This window comes from Ptiloglossa arizonensis, chromosome 7 (genome assembly GCF_051014685.1).
Source record: "Ptiloglossa arizonensis isolate GNS036 chromosome 7, iyPtiAriz1_principal, whole genome shotgun sequence".
In the NCBI taxonomy this organism is placed as follows: Eukaryota; Metazoa; Arthropoda; class Insecta; order Hymenoptera; family Colletidae; genus Ptiloglossa; species Ptiloglossa arizonensis.
Window position 1 is genome coordinate 18,253,783 of NC_135054.1, and position 26,071 is coordinate 18,279,853.

Below are 26,071 nucleotides of genomic sequence, written 5' to 3' on the forward strand. Positions count from 1 at the left end.
TGGGACGTTGCTAGAGTGTACGTTGGCGTGACTTCTTTCGCGAAATGGAAACACTCGGCGCGGCGAGTCGAGGATCGCGTTTGTAATTTTATGGCGTCCAGACTTTAAGCCGATTCCAGCGACGCGCTCGAAATCGGACCTTGGAACTTAAACGATCCGATGTACGATATCGTTTATCTCGACATTACCAAAGGTGCTCGAACCAAACGTTCGAACCTGATCAATTTGTACAACTTAGAACAATACGATTATTGCGCATTATTTTAGTTTCAACTGTTATCTATGTATCAGAGAGATTACAGACCTCTTTCAATATGTTAAATCATCATATACCGAATTTTGTCAAATTTTATACTCCCTTGAATTACTCTAACGACCGATACACCTCGTTCAAAGTTCAACACCGTTTCCAGATTTCTCTATAATTTTCCCTATACTTTTTTTTCTCATCGACGCTACAAGCTGACAGCTATTTTCGACGATGATCCGCAAAAATTATTTCGTAACGAAGAAAATTTCCCAGGAACAAACGGTGTACAGAAGCAAAGGTACCGAGTAGCTCCGTTGAAACCGAAGAGGGGGTAGATCGATATGCGGCGAGTATCTTTCCCTGCCGCGTGCATTCCAGTTGTAGTTGCAGCGCGAAGAAAGGGAAGTTGATTGATCGAGCGGGATTTCGCGATAACCGGAGACGTTACGTTCCAGAATGATAGATCGGGCACGTCTACCGCACGATCGCCAATTCCGGCGATCGTTTCCTCGTACGGTCGATCAATCCGACCGAGGAATGATTCACGAACAAGGTATCCGTTGCTCGTCACCTTGGGGTACTTCAGTCCCCCGCGAAGCGTCTCGGCTCGTTTGCATAATCGTTTGTCGTTTCCGTCCTCGAGGCGACGAGGAAGACAAAGAGGCTGCGAAAAGATACCGCGCGGAACCCTCGAAAATGGAGACGAAATGGCGCGAACGAGGCTCCACCTGTCCGACGTCTGACAGCCGTGGCTCATTGTTTCGAGCTGGCTGCTTTCATCGCCCGCCCGTTTAACGCGGACTGCTCCGAAACAACCCACGTTTGACTCTGTCGGTGGTGGTCTCAGCTTGGTCGCAACACCAACACACAGGTGAATTGTTGGCAAACGAGAAACGACCAGCTTTCAATTCCGGAAGGTTTCACGATTGAGAACGATCGAGGTTTGTTTATTATCGTTTGGAGACGTTTGACGGTGTTTCGACAGGAGAGAATAACATTCGAGTTAATTAGTTCGATTATAAATTGTTGGGAACACCTTCGAGATCATGTACTTCTGAAAGTTCTCACGTTTGACTCTGTTTGCCGTAATTTGAAATTCACTATGGATTCAGGTTACAACCGTTGTAACTACCACTTGGAGATTTCGAAGCTTATTTACATATATGTGTGCCTTTGCCCTTTCGAACTCTACAAAGTACGCAATTTTATACTAATTTAATATTCCTAATCACACGTACGCGGTTTATATACATTCACGCATACTCGTGGAATGGTGGAACGAGCTTCGTCGAGAAGTGTCGAAGCATCGAGCCCCGTTTCAAAACATTTTTCCATTTAATTCGCTTTGCGTATCGTTCGAGCAGTTTACCCTTATCAAACTCGAGCAAAATCATCCTCCGAGGGTTCCGAACTTAATTTCCCTCGCATTTGTTACTCGGAGAATCCCCATTGCGCGTGTCCATCGCTTATTTACGCGGAACCCGAGGGAAAGGGGCGGCAAGTGATATTCCCAGGACTGTGGAGAGTTGATCCAGAGGGGACGAGGGTTTCTCATAATTTTACATCCCTCCGCAGGCTGGGAGAACGTTCAACCCTCCTTCGGCCCCGGAAGCCCTCGATCCTCCGACCCCTACCACGGTCCTCGCGTCCGAGTGCCACCGCGTCACCCTCGTCATTGTTCTTTTTTTAATTTTCGCGCCGACGTCCGGAGCGCCAGCTTTTTTCTACGGCGTCGCCAGAGTTTTTCGTGGTCGTTTTTCCGCACTTCCGCCGCCACGGACGCGGAGACCTGCTCAGGGGGTTGCTTAGTCTCGAGGGTGTTCCAGACTCGGGGGTTGATACAGAGAGCGCCGAGGTTCGGGGAAGTGTTCGCCCTTTAGGATTCATTTTGGTTCGGAGCGTCGAGGCAATCAACCTAGAAGGTCGATACTTTTACCACGTCGGTATCGATAATAACAGACCAGATTTAGATCGAACTGATAAATATCTAAAGGCGCGAGAAAGATCAAGGGGAAAAATTTATCTATTTATCCACGAGAATCCTCTTTCACGAAATGAAATATAATATAGAAATCTAGTAACGTTAAATTAAAATGTAAAATACATAATCTTTTACGAAAAGGAAACTTAACGTAGAAATTTAGTACAACGATATCGAAGAGTGTAAAAATCGAAGGAAATAATATTATTTCTGGATTCGATTTCTAATACTCGTACCAAAAATACTTCGAGCATTTTAACGATTAGGAGTTACCGAACGGACAAACGAATTCTTAACACGACTCGATAATTCATTCCCGAAAGTTACGCGTAACAACGGGTTCGATGTTTCGAATTTTCGAGAGTGAACCGTTTACGATTCTCATTCGGTGATTTTGTTGCAAAAATATGCACCGCGCTCGACACGAGCCCCGAGATCAGGGATTCGCGATTCAAGCGTTTACACGACACGCGCGGCGCGAGAACACGTTGCCCGCTCCGGATCTCGCTTCGCTCGGACAGTCCGCGACGCGATTGTTTATGCGCGCTACACACCCTCCATCCCTCCCTAACGTTGAGAGAACATTTGCATAGGTGGTACGATCGAATAAACGGGAGCAGTCGCCAAATCGCGCGACCCAGAATATCGTTTCCATGAGCTCTGCGCTCAGGATGCCAGCAATCTGGACGCGAATTCCTTGTCGCCGGTATGTCTGGCCATGGATCGTGGAATTCTACTTCGCGACGAAAACGCTCCGGGCGAAGATTGATATCCGACTTAGAGCGCCGGTGGTTTCCGGGGTAGCAAACTCGAAGCGTTTAGCGAGCTGTGGATCCCTGGTCTCCCCGCCTAACCCCAAAATCAATGACGATTTCGAGTTAGAATCGATGGAATCGACTTTCGACGCAACGTCTCGCGTTTCAACGATGTTCGAGGGAAAGATCTGCGCTTCGAATACAGTTTAACCCTTGACGGTGTTTTTTTATTTCATCGAATACACGGTACGATGAGATTTGTATGACCTGGAAGTGTTTAAATATTTGTGGAAATTTTGAAGAAGAAATCTGATTTTCGTCTTTGGAACATATCTAGCTCTTGGTAGAGATGTACGAATATTTAAGAACAGACACTCTCTGAATGTCGAAATTGGAATCTAGAAAATTGAAGTAACTGTAGTTGATTTTCCTACGTTCCGTGTGACGTTATAAATACAGTAACAAACTCCCCCTCCCCCGTGACGACATCGAATCAATACCTCTGTCATTCAGCGCCACAACAATCACCCCTACGGCTTAGAATATCTACATTGGTCACCCTCTCCCTATTACTCGCCTCAACCTGACCACAATCCGCCACCTTGCAACTAATTAAACTTTCCCTGACCAGTAAACGAACGTTCCACAATGACGCCGATAATCATCCCCCTTTCCGGCGACGCGTCGAGCACCAGGGGTTAACATACCCTTGTTGACGCGCGTACAAACTTGAGGGATTGTCGTTTAAGCGGGTTAAGTGTAACGAGGTTTCAAGCAGCCCCACGAAGAAATTTAATTATCGGCCCGGGGGGGAATACAATAACGACTTACTCGCAACAGGGGTGGCGTCGCGCGGCCTTCGATTAAGGGATGGAACGCTTATTCCACCCGGAAAGTAAAAGTTCCAAGGTGTTGGGAAAATGGAGAACGATTTCCTCGAGGAAACCCCGGGGAAAGTTAATTAACCGCGTATAATCGAAGAATTCTTACGTGTATTTTTAGATTAAGGGTGGAATCGATATCCAGACAACGGAAGAAGAAATTTCATATTAAAACGTTGTATAGGTGTTGCCCGGCTGACCACGGAAATTTAATTAACCGCGAACGATCCAAGTGTTCTTACGTGTATTTTCAGATTAGCTTCGGATTCAATATCTACACGGCGAGAGAAGAAATCTCGAAATATGGCTGACCACCGAAATTTAATTAACCGCGAATAATACAAAGGTTCTTACGTATATTTCGAGATTAAGGATGGAAGATTCGAGCGATAGTTTCCAATTAGTGATCCATATAGTTACTTATAGAGTCAAAGTGCGATACGAAAAACTCTCTGTAAGAATCGATTCTATTAACAAACATGAATATTAAAAAAAGGAATTTAGCTTCAGTTCATTTTGCTTCGCATTTAATAGCGATCGCGTGCACGATACTATAAATTTTTTATCGAACGAAAAAAAAAATAAATTGAAACCTAATTGATAATAAATAAATCGATGACCCGACGTTGACTCGATTAACATTCGTGTACCCGGAATCGAGCGATCGATACGAGACAACGGTGTTGCAAACTCGAAATCGTTCAGATATTGCCCATTTTCGCTATTCGGCCGTCCAATTTTATTTCGTTAATTGATCCATCCGGAGTAAATAAACGTGGCGCGAACGAACCTCCAGGATCCAAACCGCGAAAACTCGAGGCACACTTTGCATCGTGAATATGGGGATCTGGAACTAGTTTGCATCGAGAGCGGCCCACCTAGCCATCAGAGGGTCAATTACAGTCTCAATTTCGCTCGAGTGCGACTTGCATCGTTTTCAGAGAACAACCCTTAGCGGTCGCGGCTTCCAGAAACCGTGTAAAATTTCGTGGCGGACCAGTAGCTGGCCGAGAATTAAATGAAACCAGTTGGCCAGCTCCGAGGGCAATTGGAATTATTTTATTCGTCGCGATTAAGAAATTTTCAAACGACAGCTAGTTAAGAATAGATTGTAGAAACGATAATGTTGGTGCAAGTGGACGTACCTGCGTTGCAAAATTCATTTACCAATGGATAATCGAAACATCTGTTTCACATCTGTGAGAATATAAGAAACACATGGTTGGACCTTGAAATTTAAACTAGTGACGAAATATTTGTAAACAGGTATCGCAAATTTTCATAAAAGTAGGGACTGGTAAGAAAATATTCGTAAACAGAGCAGGTATTATAATTTTTCACGAAAGAAGAAAATTTTACACATTGCATCGAACCGCAATCTGCAGAGCACGTACGGGAAGAAGAACAAATATACCGTATTAACGAAAGAAGCGAAAAAGAAAACACGTAGCGACTACAGAGGATGTTTATTAGATCAACCGTAATTCCCGTAACGCGGAGTTATTCCACGAGCGACGATAAAACAATTAAAAAGGGGTAAACATATTATACTTAATAGAACAAATACAGAGGTCTGATATATTGGATACATGTCACGTAACCAGACATCTCTTGGCACAATAGACTGGACATTGGACTGACTGTACAATAGAAAACGCTTTGTGACGACAATAGTCTGTATTACAAGAGCAAAGCTCTGGTGATAGTTGCGAAAAAAGAACAGAAATAATAATGACTCTTACGGCGGTAGACTTTTGTTCGAGTATAATACAAATTACAGAAATAAATCACAATGTAAACGCGGAGATAAATGTAAAAGTCCCGGAATAAGTGTACTAACCGTGTAATATTTTTCTCTCCATTTTCAACCCGTATATCTTTTTATTTTCGTCTCACGTATATTTCATCTCCATCCTGTGTGTTCAATTTTTCGTTTCAATTGAAAGTAACATATACACGTGTAAAGCAACTACGGATAACGTATTTTGAAGAGTTAACGATCTCTCCGTTCAAGAACGAATCGCGAAACGATCGTTGCGAGAACATCGAACGGATTACGGATCGATTCGGCCGAATTTCGTATATTTACGCAGACCGGACCCTCGAATGGCGCGGTGTTCGACGAAAAGCAAAATTTCGACGAAAGAATTTTCAACTCGATCGGGCCAGCGATATAACTCTTACCATCGGCAATTCCAACACGCTTTTACCGGGCGTCGCTTAATCAAAACGTCGAAGCTTTTTCAACCCATATGTTCGAACGAGCCAAGTCCCCGTCGAAAGCTGGGCGCGACTTCGGACAATTCCGTGGAAGTTCAGTTTTAGGTAATCGAGAGCCATCGCCATAAAGGTCGATGACATCTATTCCCGGCGGCCATAATTCACCGTCGTCTTTCCAGCTACCGTGGAAACTTCTCCAACTTAGATTAGCGATTCAATTTGGCGCGACGGTAAATCATCTTCAAAATCGTTTTTTAATCGGTACAACGTGTAACGAGAACCCATCCGTCCCGAGAAGTCCGTTTCGAGACCGATTGCTTACCAGAGTACGAAACGTTCGAACGAAGTTGCTTGCTTCGTCGTTGAACGTTATATTCTACTCCGAATGAAAAATATTGGTCGCTGGAACACGTATTCGGATAAAAGGTTGCGTCGTCGTGCTCTTTTTAATTATCCACCGTATCAGTTTTATTACGGTTTAATAAATATTACGTCCACGGCAAAAAAGGTTCGTTAAATAATTGGCTTCATTCGAGAGGATTCAACGCGCGAAGAGAGAAATTTTCGGTACGGGTTTCACAAATTTCGCTAGAAATACAGAATTTTTAATAACGAAGGAAAACGCGAGTCGGAAAATTATTCCGTTTGAAACAGTACGCCCGTTACAGTAGCTCGGATTTAATCGTCGTTTAAGTTACTAAACTATTAATACAGTTTCGAAACCTGACGGTGTGTTATTTCTTTTCGTATTGCCCGAGGTGTTCAACGTTTTTGGAAAAAAGGAGGTCAAATCCTTTTTGCTATTAGTTTACAGAGCTCGGATATAATTTAGAGTACTGAAAGTACTTCAAAAATGAGCTTCAAAATGATACTTTCCTCGAAAAGAAATGTACAGTTTATCGAAATCATTCTCAAAAAAAAAACACTGCAATTTCATTTACCCGAATCGTATCCTAATAATAACAACAATACGTCTTTGAGAAGCATTGCGAAGGAAATTAGGGGTGAAATATCCGAAATCCGAAAATTACAAATTATACATCTCGTTCTCTCAATTCGCAACGATTACACGTCTTCGTCGAAGATTGGAAACCTCGTTCGTTCTTTCTTTCGATAAATTTGAACTTCGAAAAAAAAAAACAAAATCCAGTCGCAAAAATGTCATCCTGCGGACCGAACAGGGATTAAAACCGCATCGAAAATGGGACCGATCGGTGCCAGCTACGGAATCAATTTTACGACACCGGTACTCGATTAATTCACCGTCGAGGCGAAAGTACCTTTCGCTCGACGCTGTCGTAAATACGTTTATTTATCCATAATACTCGCTGGCGACGGTATCGACCGACACGACTCCGAAACAACCGGCTCGTAATTACTGGTTCGTTTTACTTGCCGGCTAAATCGCCGCGATAATTCTCGACTGTCGTTCGCGGTATCGTTGCGCAACCCGCTCGGCTAAGTGGACCATCAGCGACTGTGAGTTTTGTTGGGCGGTTCACCGAGACTGTAATCTGGGTACAATGCGCAGGGGGAGTTGCACCCCGCTATTAGGGGCTGTATTGTGATAAGTTGAAGTGTTTTGAGTCAACGTTAGGTACGGTGGGTTACAAAGCGGGCTCAAGGTTCGGTTGGAAGGATCCGGAGAGCGTATTGCGCGTAGTTGGGTATTTAACTTACCATCCTGGTAGTCGATGTTGTCTGGGAGCAAGGTTGTAGACCTGGAACGACGTTTAATTAACTGCGTCGACTTTAACTGTTCGAAACTCACGCAAAACTACCGGGGATCCAACTTCGAGCTTTGATATATACTTGGATTTTTATTTGAAAAGATTCTGCTTCTTTGACAGTACTCCGTTCAAAGACACAGAGGCTCGTAACCAACGCGACCATAGTCGAGGGCTTGCCAGGATGGTTCAAGATTCGGATTTTAGATCCGGGATGACGTTTAATTAACTACGTCCGCTTTGATTATTTTATGCCACTGTGGCGGCACTACCCACGCTTGCCACCAGAGGGAAACTCACCACCAACCGTTTCCCGCAAGTTCCCGTACCTGCTCCGATCGCTATATATACGACCTCTTACCGATCTTCCAATGTCCCGGCGTATAAGGCAGGGCCTGCTAGGATGCCTTACTGACGAGTCCACTAGCAGGCCCGGGATGAAACGCTTATCCCCACTTCCTTATATTTCCATTCACTCCTTCCTCACATACTTTAATTTAGCGCCGCCAAACCACCGAGGAACTACCGGAGAATCTTACTTGGTCCCTTGTCGAACGAGCTTCTCTTCGAGAATATTCTTTCCGATTTCGTACGATGCGATCGAGAGAATTGCAACGTTAAAATGTTCGATTTCTAGAATCTCTTCCACGATCACCCCTACCGAGAGTTCTAATCACGTCCAACATCGAGGTAACACCTTAAAACCCTCTAAGCCTACCTTCCAAGATTCGAAATCAATTCTTCCAAATCCACTTCGCAAATACTAATTTTAATTTTCCATTCGCACCGTATTTCTCAAGATCATCGGTACCTTCAAAGTATCTACAATGATCGCGTACTTTACCTTCACCTATCCCCATTTCGCGATATACAATTTTCAAAAACCTGGAGTCTACTCTGTTCGCTTCCATTATTCACCATTGCGTTTAAACCCCGGAAAAGGCTAAAAGATCCCCTCTAATTGGGATCTTCCGTGTACTCCGTAATTACTCGCGAAGTTATATTGGTATATGGCGGTAAAACGGAGACATCGTTTTCATCGATACGAGCAGAAGCCAGGATGATAGAGGGGGCCCGGTGTCGACGGATCCTGACTTCTCTTCTTACGACTCGGTTGTCTTTTCGATGCACGCGAACACCGTGACAACGACGGGGGAAGTTAAGGAAAAGAGGGTAAAGAATAGCGCCCCTTTGTGACACATAATTCGTATTCCAAGTGCGAGCCGACCGTTCATCCGCCGCCAGCTGCCGCCCTTTGATGTCTCTGTTCCGTGCCCCTGCCCCCCTACCACGACTCGTTTTTTTCTCATTAAGGATCAACGTGTCAGTGGACGCGTGTGCGACGACGCTTCTTTGCGGCGTGATTAATTAAAACGACATCTTCTCGGGCTAACGAGGCAGCGCAGCAGCCTGCGACATCTGATGGACGGAATTTCGCGCGGATGCCTTTGACGGAAAACGCACCCTTGTCCAGGCTGGACGTTCACCCTTTCCAGTGGCACCCTAGCCAGCACGTGCGTTTCGAGACAACAAAAGCGGTCACGGAACGACAAAATACGAGACCGAGTGTTTACTCGTTTTTGCGAACAACTGCGCGCTCCTCTCGTATATCGCGTTACATTTTTGCGTTCGTCCGGATAAAATTCGAGCACACTTTCAATTATTCGACGTTTCGGGAATTCTTCGTAACGCAGGGTTATTGAATTATACGTTGTCGATGGAGAACGAAGAATGACGCGGAATTGCGTGTTCCATTGAATTAACAAGGGCAATGAACTCTTCGAACTGTACAGATAGTTCTGCAGGGATTTCGATGTAGTTGAATTTAAAAAAAAAATACAGAGTACGTAACTATGGTGAACACTTGACTTTGAATCATTGTGCTCTTTGTGACTGTCACTCGTGTTCATTTTATCACCGTTTGATAAATATTTGTACCTTTTTTGCCTTTTTATTTTACACCGAAAGGGCTCTGGTGCTCTACATTACACCAATTTCTGTCTCCACTACTTTCAAATTTTCTATTTAATTTCCATCTTATTTTACTCCACAATTTTCGATAAAGACGTGCAATCCGTACAAGAATAAATTACAAGACGTATAATCTCTATATTGTAAAATACCGCTCTCTGATCTTCAAATTTTCCATTTCACATGTACCCTAATTCCCTCCGCAACGTCCCATAAAGACGCGTAATTGTTATTGTCACGGTTACGATCCGCGCGAAGCAACAATCTGTTCATTGGCTAAATTCCAGCAGGAAGTTAATGGCGTTTGACGTTTCATTTAGAACCGGTCCTTTCAATTACACGAATCGGGACGCACTGGACGCGTCGGGGCGTCCCGTGAAATATCGTTTCCAGCCCGCGGGACGCGCGAACGTATAAAAAGTTCGCGGAAGGAGAACGCGACAAGTGCGGACGTTTGCACGATTTCCTCGGTCGAAACGGCATTACTAATGTCCCCCGGTCGCCTCTGGTAATTAATGGCCGGCCCCTCGAGCCCCGTCCCATTTCGTCGTTTTATTAATCGGCGAGAACTAACGAAGGTTATCGGGCCGCGCGGCCTTCGCTCCACGGCGTAAATCGTTCCCGGCGACGTGGCTGTCTTGATGGAAAGACGAATTGACGTTATTAGAGACCCGTTCCGTGTCGCGGACGCGTCCACGAAGAATTTGTTTTATGACGCCGCTCGTGGTGGACGAGAACGAAACTTGTTGGCCCTGTCGGTTCCCCAGTCAGGTAACGAATCGTCGGTGCAATTGATTTAACGCCTCGGTCCGATCTACCTCTTTCTTTTCGAGTTTTCGAGAGTTACACGGAGATTTAAACCTCCTTGAAAATTACGAATTATTTATATCGATGTATTGTATCGTCCAGGCGGAATCGAAAGGAACAATTTTTGAACGATAATTGTATCTTCCAGATGGAATGGAAAGGAAACATTTATACGGTTTGTACAGATACAGGGTATTTTAAGTAAATATCCATAGATACTTAATTGTATTAAAATTGTATTCAAATTTCATAGAAGAGTACACAGAATGTTCGAGTAGGATGAAGGTTATGGGGTTCGATATAAAAAGAAAATAGAGAACGACGAAATTTCATGGGAGGCTTTTTATAATGATTGTTCTTGTAGGGGTTGCAAAGGCGTATTATCAAGGTTTATTTATGGTTTCTCAAGGTGTGCGAAGGACGCTTTGAACCTTTGTAGTGGGATTAATAACGATAGTCATCAATTAAGTGTATTAGATTCGTCTTCGAATGTGTTTCCTCGAAAGCGAGTCTTTGATGCAATTCTTTTTATTTTATATTTTCGTCTTATTTCAGCCATAGAAACTCCCTGACCTCGTTTGTGCCGCAATATATGTATATTACCGCTACATATCAGACACATAGGTAGATCGGCTTCAAAGCGATGAATTCTAGACAGTTGCGTGTAGCGACTTCAAAGTGCATTGAAATTAATTATTCCGCGGTAAATATACATTATTAGTACCCAGCAAGTAGCACCGACGTGTTCGAGAGAATAGTTTTAAAGCATCGAATATCTAAACAGTCGCGTTCGACGACCCCGGGGTACATCGAAATTAATTATACCTCGATAAATAACGAACAAGATGTTCGTTTCATCTGGATGCCCTGGTAATTCGATCGCGCGGAAAGTGTACCCAATTTAATCGTGAACACGAAACTTGTACGAGTGTCGATTTATTTATCGGTAATAAATTCGCTCTCGAGTAATCGGTTTCCTTTCCGCGATCGAATAAGTTGCACGGTGTTCGCGAAACGATGTTAATTACTCTCGATCCGCGCGAAATACCGAATCTATCGTAAAGTAAAAAACGAGACGATCGATGTGTGTAAATTGAAACGAAATTATGACGGTAATTCCGCGAAACACTTTCCGGTAAGTAACATTGTGTCGCGAGTTGCGAGCGCACAGGAAAACCGCACAGAGACCGAAAAGATCGTGAATTTACAGAATCGGTGGAAAAACGTTAAACAAGGCCGAAGGATTTTATCCTTTACCGGCTTTATTTTAGCAGCGATACTTCAACCGCGATTTCGCTCGTTCGGAAGGTAAAACACGCAACGGAGGCGTGCAACGCGTGTAAAAGTTATTCGAAATTTTCATCCAGATAACTCCAGAATCTACAACGCGCGGGGCTCGGAGTAAAGCTGAATAACGTGGGATAAAAATTTCGTTTTTATTTTAATTCTGCGCTGCAATTCCTTCCACACCGTTTGTCGCGCAACGAGCGAGCGACAAAATTCGCCACCCGCGTATTTTCATTACGGTTTATTCATCGATACTTTTACCGAGCCCGGTATAGCTCTCCAATGTTTACAATCGTCGAAAGAAACTCGCGCGAAAAACCTTTTCTCCGATACGGTCAAAAGCAGGATACTGATTACTGCCGTTGTAAATTGGTAGGCGTTGTTCGATCGTTCTGAAACGTTTATTTATTTATTTTTTTTTTTAATATTTTCCTTGTCCCTTTCCTTTATTTTTCACTCGTATTTTCTTTTCTTTTAACTTCTCTCTACGCGTACCTACACTATTCTCGTGACACTTTCCCACAGTATCTATAGTACATTTCCTAAATGCACAATTTTACATCGACCACTCTCAATTTTGATTTTACAAACTCCCTCGCTAATTAAAAGCGACAAGAATTTATCTAGTAAGCAAAAATACAAAATTTAACGAGTTTCTTGATCATTTTCCTGTTCGTTTATCTTTGCACAAGTTTCGATAGTTCTCGAAAAGAATCTTTTCTTTCGCAAGATATTCCCTCGAAGTGGATAAAATATTACCATCGAGAAAAATCATAATTATTTTACAAATTAACCACGATTTTCTACTCCTTAAGAAAACAAACCTTCCTTGTCCCTTTCTCAGACCTTGCCTCGGCAAACAAAAGCTTCCAATTATTGTCGAAATCAACCACGATTTCTCCCTCCTAGAAATAAAGAAATATTCTCCCCGAAACGTTCCCTTTAAAGACTCGCTCCTCGAAATCCAGAAGCAAGAAATTAGAGCAACGTGGAAACATCGAACCATCCTGGTTGAATTCTTCGAGGCTCCTCGGCCACAGGGAATTCGAAATCAAAGGACGGGCGCGATCCTAACGAGCTCCAGCGGTCGAGGCTCGCCGCGACGTTTAAGACCGCGTTAAGTTCGACTTCCCGTGGGAGTCGAGCCCTCGAGTACGAAGGATATACTCATAATCCTGTTATTAGCATTCTCAGCGCGAAACTCGGTCTATTATTCATCGAAACACGCTGAAAATGTTCGTTCGAGCGTGCGCGACACTGAAAACCACTTTGGGTCGCGTTCAGTTGTTTCGTCGGTGTGTCGCGTTGAGAAATTTCCAGCCTAATGGAAGGGCGGTGGGTTCTGGGCGAAACTTCGAATTCGCCCGACGCTGCGAGGAGCCCTCAGCTCGCTGGTCGAACTTTCCACGAGGAAAGAGAGAGACTGGCAATCACACGGCCGCCTGCACTCACAATTCCCGGAGCCGCGGCTCCGGCTTCGAGGAAGGTGGCAACTTCCACCCGCGAACTAATAATCGAACCCCCTACCGCATCCCACTCCGCAGGGTGGGTAAGTTCCCGGGAATTCGTTTCAACTCCGAAATACTTGGCCGCGAAGCGTGAACAGGGAGCATCCAGCCACGGGGTACGGGCCGTGAAATTATTTGCTCGTTCGCTCGGGACGAAAGATAAAGTGGCTTCCCCTGTTCCGTCGAGAGAGCGTTCCTTTGTATCGTCGATCCTTGCCGCCCCTTGATGCTCCGCCGATGATCAAGCACCGCTTTGCACCTCGTAGCTGCCGACCGTTTTCTCGTTGGCGAACCTCGCGCGACATCTCTTTTAACGCTCTCGCACGACCGGAACGCCTTTTCGAGAACACCGAGCTTGGATTTATTCGAAGGGAGAGACGTCACGGAGAAAGAGAGAGAAAGAGGGGAAGAGAGAATTGGATAAAGGGCCGAGAAGTTCGATCCGCGACCATGGAGACGTAGGTGTTCCGGAATTGCGACGCGAAAGGTTTGCATCGATTTTTAGGGGTGTGCGGAGAGATTGAACTTCTTGGGGAATTTTTGGGGGAGAAAGCACGAGAGGGGCTGGATCGAAACTTTTCACGGTTGTCGGCGTATCTACCGGGATGGTGTGTACATTTTTTCGGGTCACTGCTTCCGATAATTCACGAGCTATTAATAATTGTCTGGTTCTCGAGGATTGCGGTCCGAAAGGTTTGCATCGATTTTGGAAGGGTGTCGAGAAATTGGGTATTTGGGGGAATTTTTTGGGGGTGGGTACGAGAGGGTCTGGATCGAAACTTTTCACGGTTGTTGGTGTATCTATTGGGAGGGTGTGTGGATTTTTTGGGGTCATTGATTTCAATAATACGCGAGTTATTTATAATGTTCTGGTTTTCGAGGATTGGGCATCTGAAAGGTTTACATCGATTTTTGGGGCTGTCGGAGATTAGGGATCTTGGAAGATTTTCTTGGGAGGAAAGCACTAAAGTGTTGGATCGATACGTCGAGAAACAGTAAAGAAACAATTCGAAGATGCTGTAGTTCAAATCCCTACCAAAAGGAGCAATAATTTGAATTTAATCACCTCGAAGAATTCGAATTAAAATCCTGTATCTCTACATCGTTTGTGGTCACCATCCACGAGCTCGTAATTCTCGTAGTACACTCGATAAAATTTCACCGATTCGAAGAAAATGGCCCCCATCGGGATCAAAACCCCAGAATCCTATCCGTCTCTTCCAACGATTTTTCTTCTCGCCTTCTTGCCGCGAAATCTGTCTTCGAGGTAGTCCACGATTGTCTGGGAAATTAAGATCGACGCGAAGTTTCCAACGTCCTCGATCAAGGGAGTATCCTGGATCAGGTAGATCATTAATAAAGGCTGGCAACGGAGCCAGAGAAAAGGAAGATGTAGAACATTCGAGTCTCCGTTCTAATCGGACGACTCGACGCCCGTAACACGCGAAACCCTTTCTTCTCCGGGCCCTTTATCTTTCGTCCGGTGGAATATAGGTCGGCCCCCGAAGAAAAATGAAAGAACCGAGAACGAGACCGAATTCGAAAGCCCGTTCTAGGAGCCGAGCCACGTGAAATATTCAGAGAATTTCCTCCGTTTCTCTCGCGTTTGATGGCTCCACTCTCCACTGTCTACTCTCTCCCTTGCCTCTGTCTTTGAATTTCATCGCCGTGGCTCCTCTCCCTACCCCCGTGTGCCCTCCGAGCACCCCTCACCGCGTCGATACTGTTCGCGTATTCAACGAGACACCGACGCCCCTTCGTCGGTATTTTATCGCGCGAACGACGACGATGCCAGTCCACCGCTCTCGTAATCGTCCAACCATGAGTCTCCGTGAAAGTCGAAGCTCCCGTTGGAACGTTCCCGATAACGACGCCGCGAACAGCGCTTTTTTTTTTTCTTTCTTTTTTTTTGCGAAACCGAATCCCCGAACTCGTTAAAATTGGAAATATTTGAAATTCGACGCTCCGCGCTCGGGGAAAATTTCTCCTTTGTGGCAGCCACACCGGCGCTAAATTTCGACCGGGAAATATTTGGAGCAATCGTTCCCAGCACCGATGCCCGAACAGCTGCTTCGATCGTAGAAATCGGTCACCGGGTATGCAGAATTTCAAATATTTGACAATTGGAACGTTTCGCTGCGCGACATCTGTTCTCCTTTCCGGACTACCGTTACGAGAACTTTAATTGCACATTTTTTCGGGGAAATTTTCTTCTCGATGAGTGAACAATTCGAGGCTGTGGAACAGTTTCCGACTAGTGGAGGACAGCTGTCAGTGTTTACGTTTACGTCTTACGTTCGAGAACTCTTCTTCGAAGATACATGGAAATTTCTGATAAACCTTGTCTAATCGAATATTGAAAACTGCCGGTGTTCAGTTTACGCGTGTTTTACACCTCAGAGATTTTCTTTCACAATGATTCGAAAGCAAACTTTCTTCCGAAGCACCTATACTGTACGAATACCATCCTGAACAAACGACTATAACCATCCGTAAGTGTACGAATATCCTCTTGCAACGAACAACTATAATCTCCAGTAGTGTACGAACTGTACCTACACTCGGTCTACTCTTTTCGTTGTCGCAAAGATAACAAAGTCCACGATGGGAGTAACGACAGGTGTTTTGGAAATTAGCGAGAAAACCCGAACCGGCGAATTGTAAGTTCGTCCGGTTTGAAGCGCGTCTTTGAAAGCGTAAGGGCGTTCAACGTTACTTTTCCGCTCCGTAGCTGGCCAAGCGGATCGATCGTTCGCGGCGACAGTACGCGGGCAAAGTACAGAGGAACTACATTTAATAATGCGGTGGCGTGTATGAACTTCTGCTGATGGCTGTTTAGAAGGGCTGTCGGAAGGACTCTCGACGTCCTTGTTGCCGGGGATGGCACTTAGACGAGACTCCTTTGGAGTCTCTCTTTTGTGCTACAACGGTGTGCTTGTTGCGCGCTTAAACAGGTAACTTCATAATGCTACCTCGTGGAAACTCGTGAGCTTCCGTTAACGAGACGTAACGGTACTAATTGCAAACGACGTTTCTTTGACGATTCTGCTTTCCGTGCGATTTACGCACCTCGGAGTTTCTTCGCGACAAACTTTAATTACCGTCATCCCGCTGATCTCCGGGGACCTTCGAATCTTCGCCAGTTCGAAACACATCGCGATACAAGTTTACCGTTTAATCGTCCCGGAAATATAGAACACGATTTCGCGAGCGATCGCGGATGTTTTTCTTCGAGTGAATTGCGTTTAAAGAAATATCCAGAGCGTGGTGTAATTGCACGATTTTAATTTTCTTTTCGAAAGTTTCTTGCTTGTGTCAAATTCAACGTGTCCGACTTGCTAAAGATTGTTCAAAAGGTGACCAATTGAGAGATATAGAAACGTTTGAATGTTTTTACGAAACTACCTGTAAATATTTAAAATGTAAAATGAGAAGATGTTATTTTAGAGTGACGAAAGCGAAACGGGAAGATACATACTCGTAGTAATTAAATTATTTGACCGATTCTTTCGTCAAACAGGTGACATCAAACGTGTACCTGTAATTACATTAGTCACTAAAAGTATATTCTCACGAATATTCTCACGAATGTTCTTTAGATCAGAGGTGGAAAAAATGATTTACTCTGTACAATATCCCCCTCCGTAGGAAAAATAGAAAAAAGTATTTTTGATACCATCGGTTCTTCGAACGAGATTCCAGCCGTGATAAAACAGACACCCCGTGTGTTCTCCGTCGTAATTAAAAGTTGTCTCACAACCCAGCGTGGAAGCTCTAGGAGGGTTCGCGGCCACATTACCAGTCACGTCATCGAATCCTACTTCCCGTTTTATGACCGACCCAGTTAGAGATACTCCTTCCTGAGCCTCGCTAGGCGACGCGTTGAATGTAGATGCGGTCGAAGCTTTCCTCGAAGTGTCTTATACCGTTAGAGATAAAGTATCGCTTCTCTGTTTCAGTGGCAGGAGAAGAAAGACGCGCGTGACATCGGAAGTCGAGGATGGAGAGTTGGACACAAGAGATATAGGGTACTCGAGTAACATTCAAGTGGTGTGTCGTGGAGTATCCTTGTGTGTACGGGCCATTAAATGTACTTTTCGTCACCCATCGTAGTACCGCGGCTTGTTGCTCATCTTGCATTCTGTCTCCACAACGGGAAAGCGAACCGGCGTTGCTTCGTTGAAACAACGAGTTCGCGAGTAAATAATCACGCAAAAAGGACACCGGATCCTTGACCAAGGCACAGCGTGCTTTATTTATCGCTATCGCGTGTTCCAACTCGAATAGTCGAATATCCCGATTCGCGTAGCTCGTTCCGCGACAAGATGTCTCTCGATGTTCCAAGATCACCGAGGGTAGCTAGCACTGGTAGCTCTTCGACGCTCCACTGAACGCGCGTAATGCTTCACGATGTCGTGAATCTTATTTTATTTATTACTCCCGCGTACTCCGAGTCGAACATTCCGATACACGCGGTCCATTCGACGATAGTACGACCCTCGATGATCCAGGATCACCGAGGGTAGCGTACACTCGTGGCTCTTCGATACCTCGCTAAACACGTGTAATGCTTCAGGTTACAGTGCACTCGTTTTATTTATTACTTTCACGTGGTCCGAGTTGGACGAACATCTCGATTCGCGTAGTCCATTAGACGACGAGATGTCCCTCGATCACTTAGGATCCTCAAGGGTAGTCCTTCGACTCTTCGCTCAACGCGTGTAACGTTTTACGTAGTAAGGTATCTTACCTTACTTATAACCACCACTTGCCCCAACTCGAACATTCCGATTCACTATATCTATTCGATAACAGAATATCCATCAAGAATGAATTGACCCTCGATGTCTTACGATTACAAAGCGTAAGTCCTTTGAAAACCCGCTGAACAAGTGTAATATTGCGAGTACTCCAAGTCAAACGAGCATCCTGATACAAGTGATCCATTCGATGACAGGATGTCTCTCGATGTCCCAAGATCACCGAGGATAGTCCTTCGACATCCCACTAAACGAGTGTAACGTTGTAACGAGTCGTGGAGTGTCTTGGACTATTTATTACTATCGCGTGATCCAAGCGAAACATCCCGATACATGCGGTCCGTTTGATGACAGGATGTCTCTCGATGTCCTAAGATCACCGAGGGTAGCAAACACGCGTAGCCCTTCGGCACCCCACTAAACACGTGTAATGCTTCACGAGCATCTTCCCGGCTCCTGGTTGAATCAATTCGCGGCTGGGTAATCCTACGTGTCACCAATAGCAACGTAGACCGTGTCCTTCGTTGCCAGGCAACAATTTAGCTCCATGACCTGCCGGAACATCTTGTCGGCTGGTACATAGACAGACGTATCTGCTCGAGTTGCTACTTACGAATCGACAAGGCCACGATTCGCTCGCTATCGTTGCCATTGCTCTATTATTGATTCGCGGTGAACGAGGGCACGCAATCGGACCGAGTGTTTCGTTTCTGAGAGTGCTGTGCAAATTTATCGCGCGTGTTCCAATCGGAATTGTCAATCTTCTGTATCAATTTTACTTTACAAAGCTATTATTGAGTACTCGTAAGGTATTTAAACGTCTCTGTACGAGACGTGCGAAACTTTCTCCTGAAAATAGTCTTTAAGGTTTCGATGGGTTCCCAATCGGTCGTACCGAATGATAGAAAAATGTTCAATTTGCGTCCTGGTACTCGTAACGATACGAGTATAAAAATTACTGAAAAGAATGACGAACCTGTAAACAGCTTCTTCGCGATACGCACAGCCATGCAAATAAAACGAAAGACTCGTCAATCTTAAAATACGTGTTGATACTTGGAGAAGAGAAACCGTTACCCTTTCATCGGCGAATGGAATACGCAAAGATCGTAAATTCCGAGAACAAGTTGTCGGATAAAAATCAATAACAAAAACTGAATCTCATCTGTCCTACGGAAACTATTACCCCATCATCGACCTTTGGAATACGCAAAGCTGGTGGAAGTTCAAAACGAGTCGTTCACGACACACCGAAAAATAGAAAAACTGAATCTCATCCGTCCTAGATAATAGATATCGTTAGGTCGACAACGAAAACTGTTACCTCATCGTCGGCCCACGGAATGCACAAAGCTCCGTGGATGACCGAACCGAGTTGTCACGATTACTGACCGTCGTCTTCGTCGTCGTCGTCGTCACTTTGCCAAGATACCTACCTCCTCGAAGAGCATCGTCGAATCGGTGAGCTTTTTTTCGTCGACGAAGCGACAAAGCATTCGAGACGACCAAACGGCCAAATTAAAGTCTTTTCCAGCGTGTCCGCTGTCCTCGATTCTCTCCGTTTTTCCGGTACATAGAAATGTCGCATTATTCACCGAGCAGAAGGGTCGTGACTATTTTTCGAACACGAAGGCCGCGACAGGGGTTGCGTGGGGGTTCGCTGGTACGACCGGGGACGGGACAGGGAGGTGGTAGGGGAAGGGGAGAAACGCATCCGTGGTAGTTTCGCATTCTGGACAGTTGCCGAGGCACCGGGTCCCGGTAGCAGGTAGTCACGCTCGCGCGCAGACTTGCAGAATAGCGTGTTCTGGTTTCCTGTTCCGGCTTACATTTACGTCTGGATGTTTCATTGTCGAAACGCGAACGTGCACGCCGCGATACACGAAAGAGATGAAAGCGGTTTGACCTGGATCCACCAAGGGTGGGAAGAGGGTGTAGGGTGGGAGGGCCGGGGACAGTGAATGTCTGATGTAAAATGTGTGTCTATAGTCAAAGAGGTATAAAGGGAACCTTTCTTCGGGTTGTCGCTAACCCTTTAGACTCTGATAAATGGTCGAGTACTTTTGTCGAGCTTTTATGGCCGAGGTAAGGTCGTCGCGGCACTGTTTGTAGCTCGTAACGTTTAGGAATTGATCCGTATCTCGAGTCCGGACACGGATTAATGGGGAAATCGACTTTCAATATTGTCCGCGCAGCTGGTTGTAACTCAGCTCACCGATCGAAACGATTATAAAAACGTCCGTCGCAAGAACCCGGGGGGATTTTCCTACCGATGCTACGTATCCACGAACAGGCGAGGAACAAACGTACAGATATTTTATTCCCCCCTCCGGAGGGAAAGTGAAAGAAAAAAATCGAAAAGAAATTTATCGCGATCCACTGAAATGGATTCGAGACTCGCTAACAGCGACACTTTCGTCGTCGCTGGACTCGCACTAACGTTACAACTACCGATCGATACATCGAAGTACACTTCCTGTGTACTGTGCACAATTCGCAAGAAGTCACTTGAAAGAAACGCCTGATCTGAGTAAAGGCCTATCTGCCTATCGTAAACGTAGGTTAAGCGATTCTAAAACTTGCGAATAGTAAAGCGAAGGAAAGGTGCGTATCAAAAATATATGTCCAACTGACATTTTCCAAATCGTGCACAGTACATATTTCGGGGAAACCGATGGACGAGAAAGAAGAGACGTTTCTATTGTAAATTGATCGCACTTATCTATCGGAGAATGTTGTAATTCTTCGGAAAGCATGCTGCGAAGTTTAATAATAAAGAAAAATCTGATGGAAGCAGTCGTTTCGGCTGCTAAATTCAACGTTCGAAACCTCTCGGTCGCACTCGCGTACGAATACGGTTCGCGTCGGTGATAATTTTCGTGGAAACTCGATGGAAAATATTTCATTCTCAGTACCGACTAAAACACACCAATCCTGCAACCATTCACCTTGAACAGTCTCGATGGTATCAACCCGCGAAGTCAACTCGAGATCGTCGGGGGGATGGACGCGGGTCTCGACGAATTTACATTTCCACCCGAGCCGAACAATTCAACTTTCTCTCGCTTCGACTTCGCTTCACCCCCGCCCTTGTCGTCAACCCTTTCCAGGGTTGGTTGGTTCCCTCTCGTCGTGTCACGCAAGAAAACGTCCCGGCATTCCTGTCGCCTTTGCCGTTCAATTTCCGGCTCGGGAGAGGCTACAAGAAAAACGGGGGTTCCACGGGGGTGGGGAGACGGGGAGCGGTTGGAACGAGCGACGGGGGTGAGTTCAAGAAGCGGGGCAAAGTAAAATTTCCTATTTCACGAAGAAAATGCAATGATGTACTCTTATTGAAACCGTTCCCCGTAGCACGCGGCGTTGAGAGAACCGCGTGTGGAGGACCACTCGGGGGCGGCGCGGGGGGCGGTGAGATGAACCCGCGCCACGGGTGGGAAACATATTGCGTGTACATGCCGCGATGTTCGACGTTCCCCGTACCGGAAGCCGAATCGCGGCTCCCTCGCGTTGTCTTATTTATCGGTGCATCGCACCCCCTCCACGGGGGGTGGAACCGTTCGATTCTCTTCGAAGTGATTTGGCGAATATTTCGTGGATAGCGTTCAACAGCCTCGATGATTCTTTCTCGGAAGATTCTTTCGGTTAAGGAACCGGGGGACGGTGTCAACCTTTCCCGAGGAATTCGCGAAATATTGAATTCGAAAGTTGGAACGATTTCATTCAATCTTTCGATAATTACGATACAGGCTCGTTGAGTTCTCAATTGGTTCATGATTTGTATTAGACGTTGACAAAGTTGCAAGAGCAACGCAGGACGAGTTCAATGGGTGTCAGTACCGTGTATTATCTAGGGGTAACTTTCTGGATCAGTCCTTCGACCGATCAGTTTCTTAGTACCTTTCTCTCGTTTCATAATTTTCACTGGTGGCCTAGAAAGTTGCAAAAACCACGCGGAACAAGTTCAACATCTATCGGTACCATGTAATATTTATAAACCATTTTCTGTATTAATTTTCAAAGCGTTCAACCGTTCACGATCTTCTTTTAGCTTCGTAATCACGACGCATGTACAAAGTTGCGAAAACAACGCGATACAAGTCGATCGTTTTCTCGTTCGACGATTTCCGTTACACTTACGTTCGATTCGAACGTTAACTCGTGAACTCAGCGTGCAAGGTGAGTTCAACGACCTGTCGCGAAATTCTCGTACGTTTTCCGCGTCTCGGAGCTGACTCGGAAAAGTTGACAAAAAAAGAAGAAAAAGAAATCTGGATCCTCGAGTTTCTTTTTCTTTTCCTTTTTATTTTCGAGATACAACCACTCACCGGGAAATATATTAAATTCCCAAGCGTGTAGTTTTTCCCGTATCCTCGATAGATGCACGGTGCAAAGAGGAACGATAATTCGCGCTCGCGGAGATGTTCGCGGTATAATTACTCACCCATGGCAGGTGCGTAGATGTTCAAGTAGAGGCAATCCTCGCTCTGATTCCGCAGATGCGGCAGCAGTCTCTTCAAGTACTTCAGCCGGCCTTTCGGCATACGCTCCAGTACTTTTTCCTCATTCGAGATGTCGGGCAGCTTTTGGGGGCAGACTGGACCGACCGAGTCCGATAATCTGCAAAGGGGGATTCGGTTGAGTCCACTCATGCGTGACGCCGCGGATAAATCGAACGCCCGAATCTCCCGTCTCTTGGGAGACCGCAGCTTTTCGAACGAATGATTACTGTTAATTCCATCTTCCTCCTCGCCGAGGAAGCAAGAAGCCAGCCTGTCCCACGAATCGAGAAATCGTTCGCCCGTGACCGAGTGGAACAGCTGGGGATCTAGGAATTCGGAAAAATAAATCCACGGATCCCGAAATGATAAACGATCGGGAACCACCCTACTCTCGATCGTATTTTCTTCCTCGAGAAGATATAAAACGGAATCGTTTCACGAATACTTCTATTATAAGTTTACGCGTCCCTGTACGAAAACATCGTTGTACCGTCAACTCTAATTTGATAATCTTTCCACGAAACTTGAATTTTTACGAGTTAATCAACCGATCGAGGTGTTAATAGTATCGTTTTCTACCGAGGAATACTTCGTTCGAGAAAGGGCGACTGAAGAGTCCGCACGAGTGTAAATATTTACAAGATGCGTTCCACTCGATGGTTTCGCTCCGTGTATCGTCGTAGTTTCGAGTTCAATGACGTCTTCGCGGTACTACGATTGCTAAGAGACATGTTGAAAGTAAGTAATTGGTGGGATTTGCATCGAAAAGGAAATCATTACTTCACGCAGTCGCACGAAGTATCGCTGGTCGTTAATTCCAAACTATGGAAACTTAATCGATGATTAACGTGCAACGAGACAACAATTTACAAGGCTGCTTCGGAGATTCTTTTCCTCGTGTCCTCGATCGGTCGTGTAACACGTTAGGAGCGTCGGCGATGGGGGTGAATTACCCGCGAAACTTCTAAATTTCGAGAGCATTCCATTGTACTCCTTCCGCGAGTAATTCGTTGCAGTCCATTTTGAACACGTTTTGTTTCTCTGGTCTGCGTAATGTATGCAGATTAAGGTCATGAATAACTACACCGCTGTTTCCGTATCGCGGCAAAGTGGCGAGAAGGAAGCGCTCTGGAAACGAAGAACCGTTGCCCCGGTCTAGCATTCGAAATTCGTTCGTCCCCGGGATTCTTCCGTTTTCTCGACTTTTCACGGCCGTAGCATCGACGACGGAGGGAAATTCAACGGACAAATACCCGGAATGAAATCTGGACTACCGGCCACGTCGATTCCGGGCACACGGTGCATCTTAATCGTCACGCGCACAAAGGAACAATAGTTGGCCCGCGTTCTCGTTTCGCTTCCCACTGGCTCGGGACGGAGCCGTGATGCGGGGTGGGTTGGGATGAGGGGTGGGTTGGGGTGGGGGGTTGCTAGATATAGGAAATTGTTTCGTCGACATTCCCCTAAGTTCCGCAAACGACTTTAAGTGCATTTTTATTCCGAGGAGCTGCGCAGAATGACAGGGTAGTGAGTATGAAAGGACGTACGGGCTGAATACTTGAGCGAATTTCAAAGGAACAGCTTGACATAACTTCGCAGGAAATATGCCGCTCGGAATACGTTTAAGAATCCGCGCATTAAGGGAAATCCGGCGAGCAGAATGCATTTCTCGAGAATCAAACCCTTGTAAAATTTCGGGCTGCCAAGGACGATGCGATAAAGTATCGTTTTTTCGAGACCGTCGCGCGTTTACGCTCGGCCGGGAGCACCTAACTTTCTTTCATCGAAATCATTGTTTCTCGTCGCGGTACGAAATCGACAAAGACGAACGGGAGACGATATTTTCCGATAAAATATTCTTACGTTTCTACAATTATTTTCTCTCTTACCAGAAAAGATACAGAAAGAGACTTTCCAGCGGAGAGAAACGCTTTTTCTTAAAAGCTTTCCAAATTTATTTAGATTCGTCGAAACATTGAAAATCATACCGTTCGCCATTTTTCCCTCGAGCACCGTTACGAGACATCGAGCTTAAGTAACCAACAACGCTCTACTCGCGTTTCTCTCTCGCAATCGTCAGCCTGTTCTATTCTCTCGTCCCGTGTACACCCCGCTACGAGTACGATAAAAGAAAGAAAGCCCCATCGACGCAATTCCCAGCTCGCGCGTGCAAACCGTGAGAAACTCGAACGTTCTCCAACATGCAACGTGTCTCGAAGCGTGATGGAAATCCGAATAATTCGCGTGCCAGTGGAAAGTAACGGAATTCGGGTCTCCGTACGAAACGGAGTCGGTTATCCCTGGTAAAAGTGATCCTCTATAACCCCTTCTTACCATCTCCGTAGAATCTAGAAAAAAAACTAACGGGTAACATATTCTCCGGGTCCATCCGCTTCCTTCGAACTCGTCGATGTTTACTCGATTCGCGACGAACCGGTTGATTATCGCGCGCAACGTGTAACAGGGACGCGAAAAGAAAATCTCGAGCTCACCTGACTCCTTCCCAAGGACTGGGGGCCCTGGTCGGTGAGAATCTGTTACCACCGACCGGTGGGGTGGCGTACGGTATCCCCAGGTAGATGTCGATCGGCTTGTGGAGTTTGCCGTACTGGAAGGACCGTATCACCCCCTGCACCTTGCCGTACCGGGTCTGAACGATCCGTGGATTGAGCTTGATCGAGAGCGAGAGGGTGGGCGGTGCAATCAGACAGGCGAGAATCAGGAAGAGTTCCATCTTGCTCTCCGGCCCTACCCCCGCCCGCTTCCGCCACGATTACCCTGCGAACACGCGCGCGCGCACACACGCTCGCCGACTCGCGCCGCTCCTCGCAATCGGTATCGATCACCTGTCCCCGCGACGATCGCTCTTCATTTAGGCCTGCTCGAGCGCTAACTGCGCACCACCACCGCGCACCGCTGCAGTTTTCCCTGAAATTTCAGTTCGAATCGGTTCAGAAACCTCGCTGACCCTGGGTCCAACGCGGAGCCATTTTTTTTTTCGATGCTTCAACGCTTGACAGAAATCCAAGGATTGGGAGATATTCTACGGGAAGGAACACGTCGAAACGATGGAGAAGTGGTTTTTTCTCTTGTCCAGGGTTTTTGGGAAAATTCGGTTTAACGAGTTCGGTGCGATCCGCGTGTATTTAAAGGCGAGTTATCTCGAACTGGATTGTTTCACCTTTTTCGTGGGTAAAAGTAGGATCGGGGAATATTATGGGGAAAAGTTCATTGAAAATGTGGAGAGATGTTTTTTTTCCCGTTATGCACCGTTTTCGAGAAAATTCGGTTTAACGAGTTGGCTGCAATCCGCGTGTATTTAAACGCGAGTTATTTCGACCTGGCTTGTTTCACCTCTCGCGAGGTAAAAGTAGAAGGATTTGGGTATATTATGGGGAAACGTTCATTGAAGATGTGGAGAGATG

The 26,071-nt window shown here is 45.7% G+C and overlaps 2 protein-coding genes across 2 annotated transcripts in view; both read right to left on the minus strand.

The window, feature by feature from the left end:
• The window catches only part of Nlg-4 (neuroligin 4), a 361,006-nt gene extending 335,626 nt beyond the window's left edge, over positions 1 to 25,380 (minus strand). The window contains exons 1-2 of the mRNA XM_076316136.1: positions 25,139 to 25,380; positions 22,589 to 22,764 (exon numbers count right to left, since the gene is read on the minus strand). Of these exons, the coding sequence (XP_076172251.1) occupies positions 22,589 to 22,764; positions 25,139 to 25,380 (418 nt within the window). The remainder of the gene's footprint in view (positions 1 to 22,588; positions 22,765 to 25,138) is intronic.
• A 50-nt stretch (positions 25,381 to 25,430) lies between these two features.
• The window catches only part of LOC143149658 (uncharacterized), a 121,137-nt gene continuing 120,496 nt past the window's right edge, over positions 25,431 to 26,071 (minus strand). The window contains exon 7 of the mRNA XM_076317228.1: positions 25,431 to 25,574. The gene's annotated coding sequence lies outside the window, so the exon portion shown is untranslated. The remainder of the gene's footprint in view (positions 25,575 to 26,071) is intronic.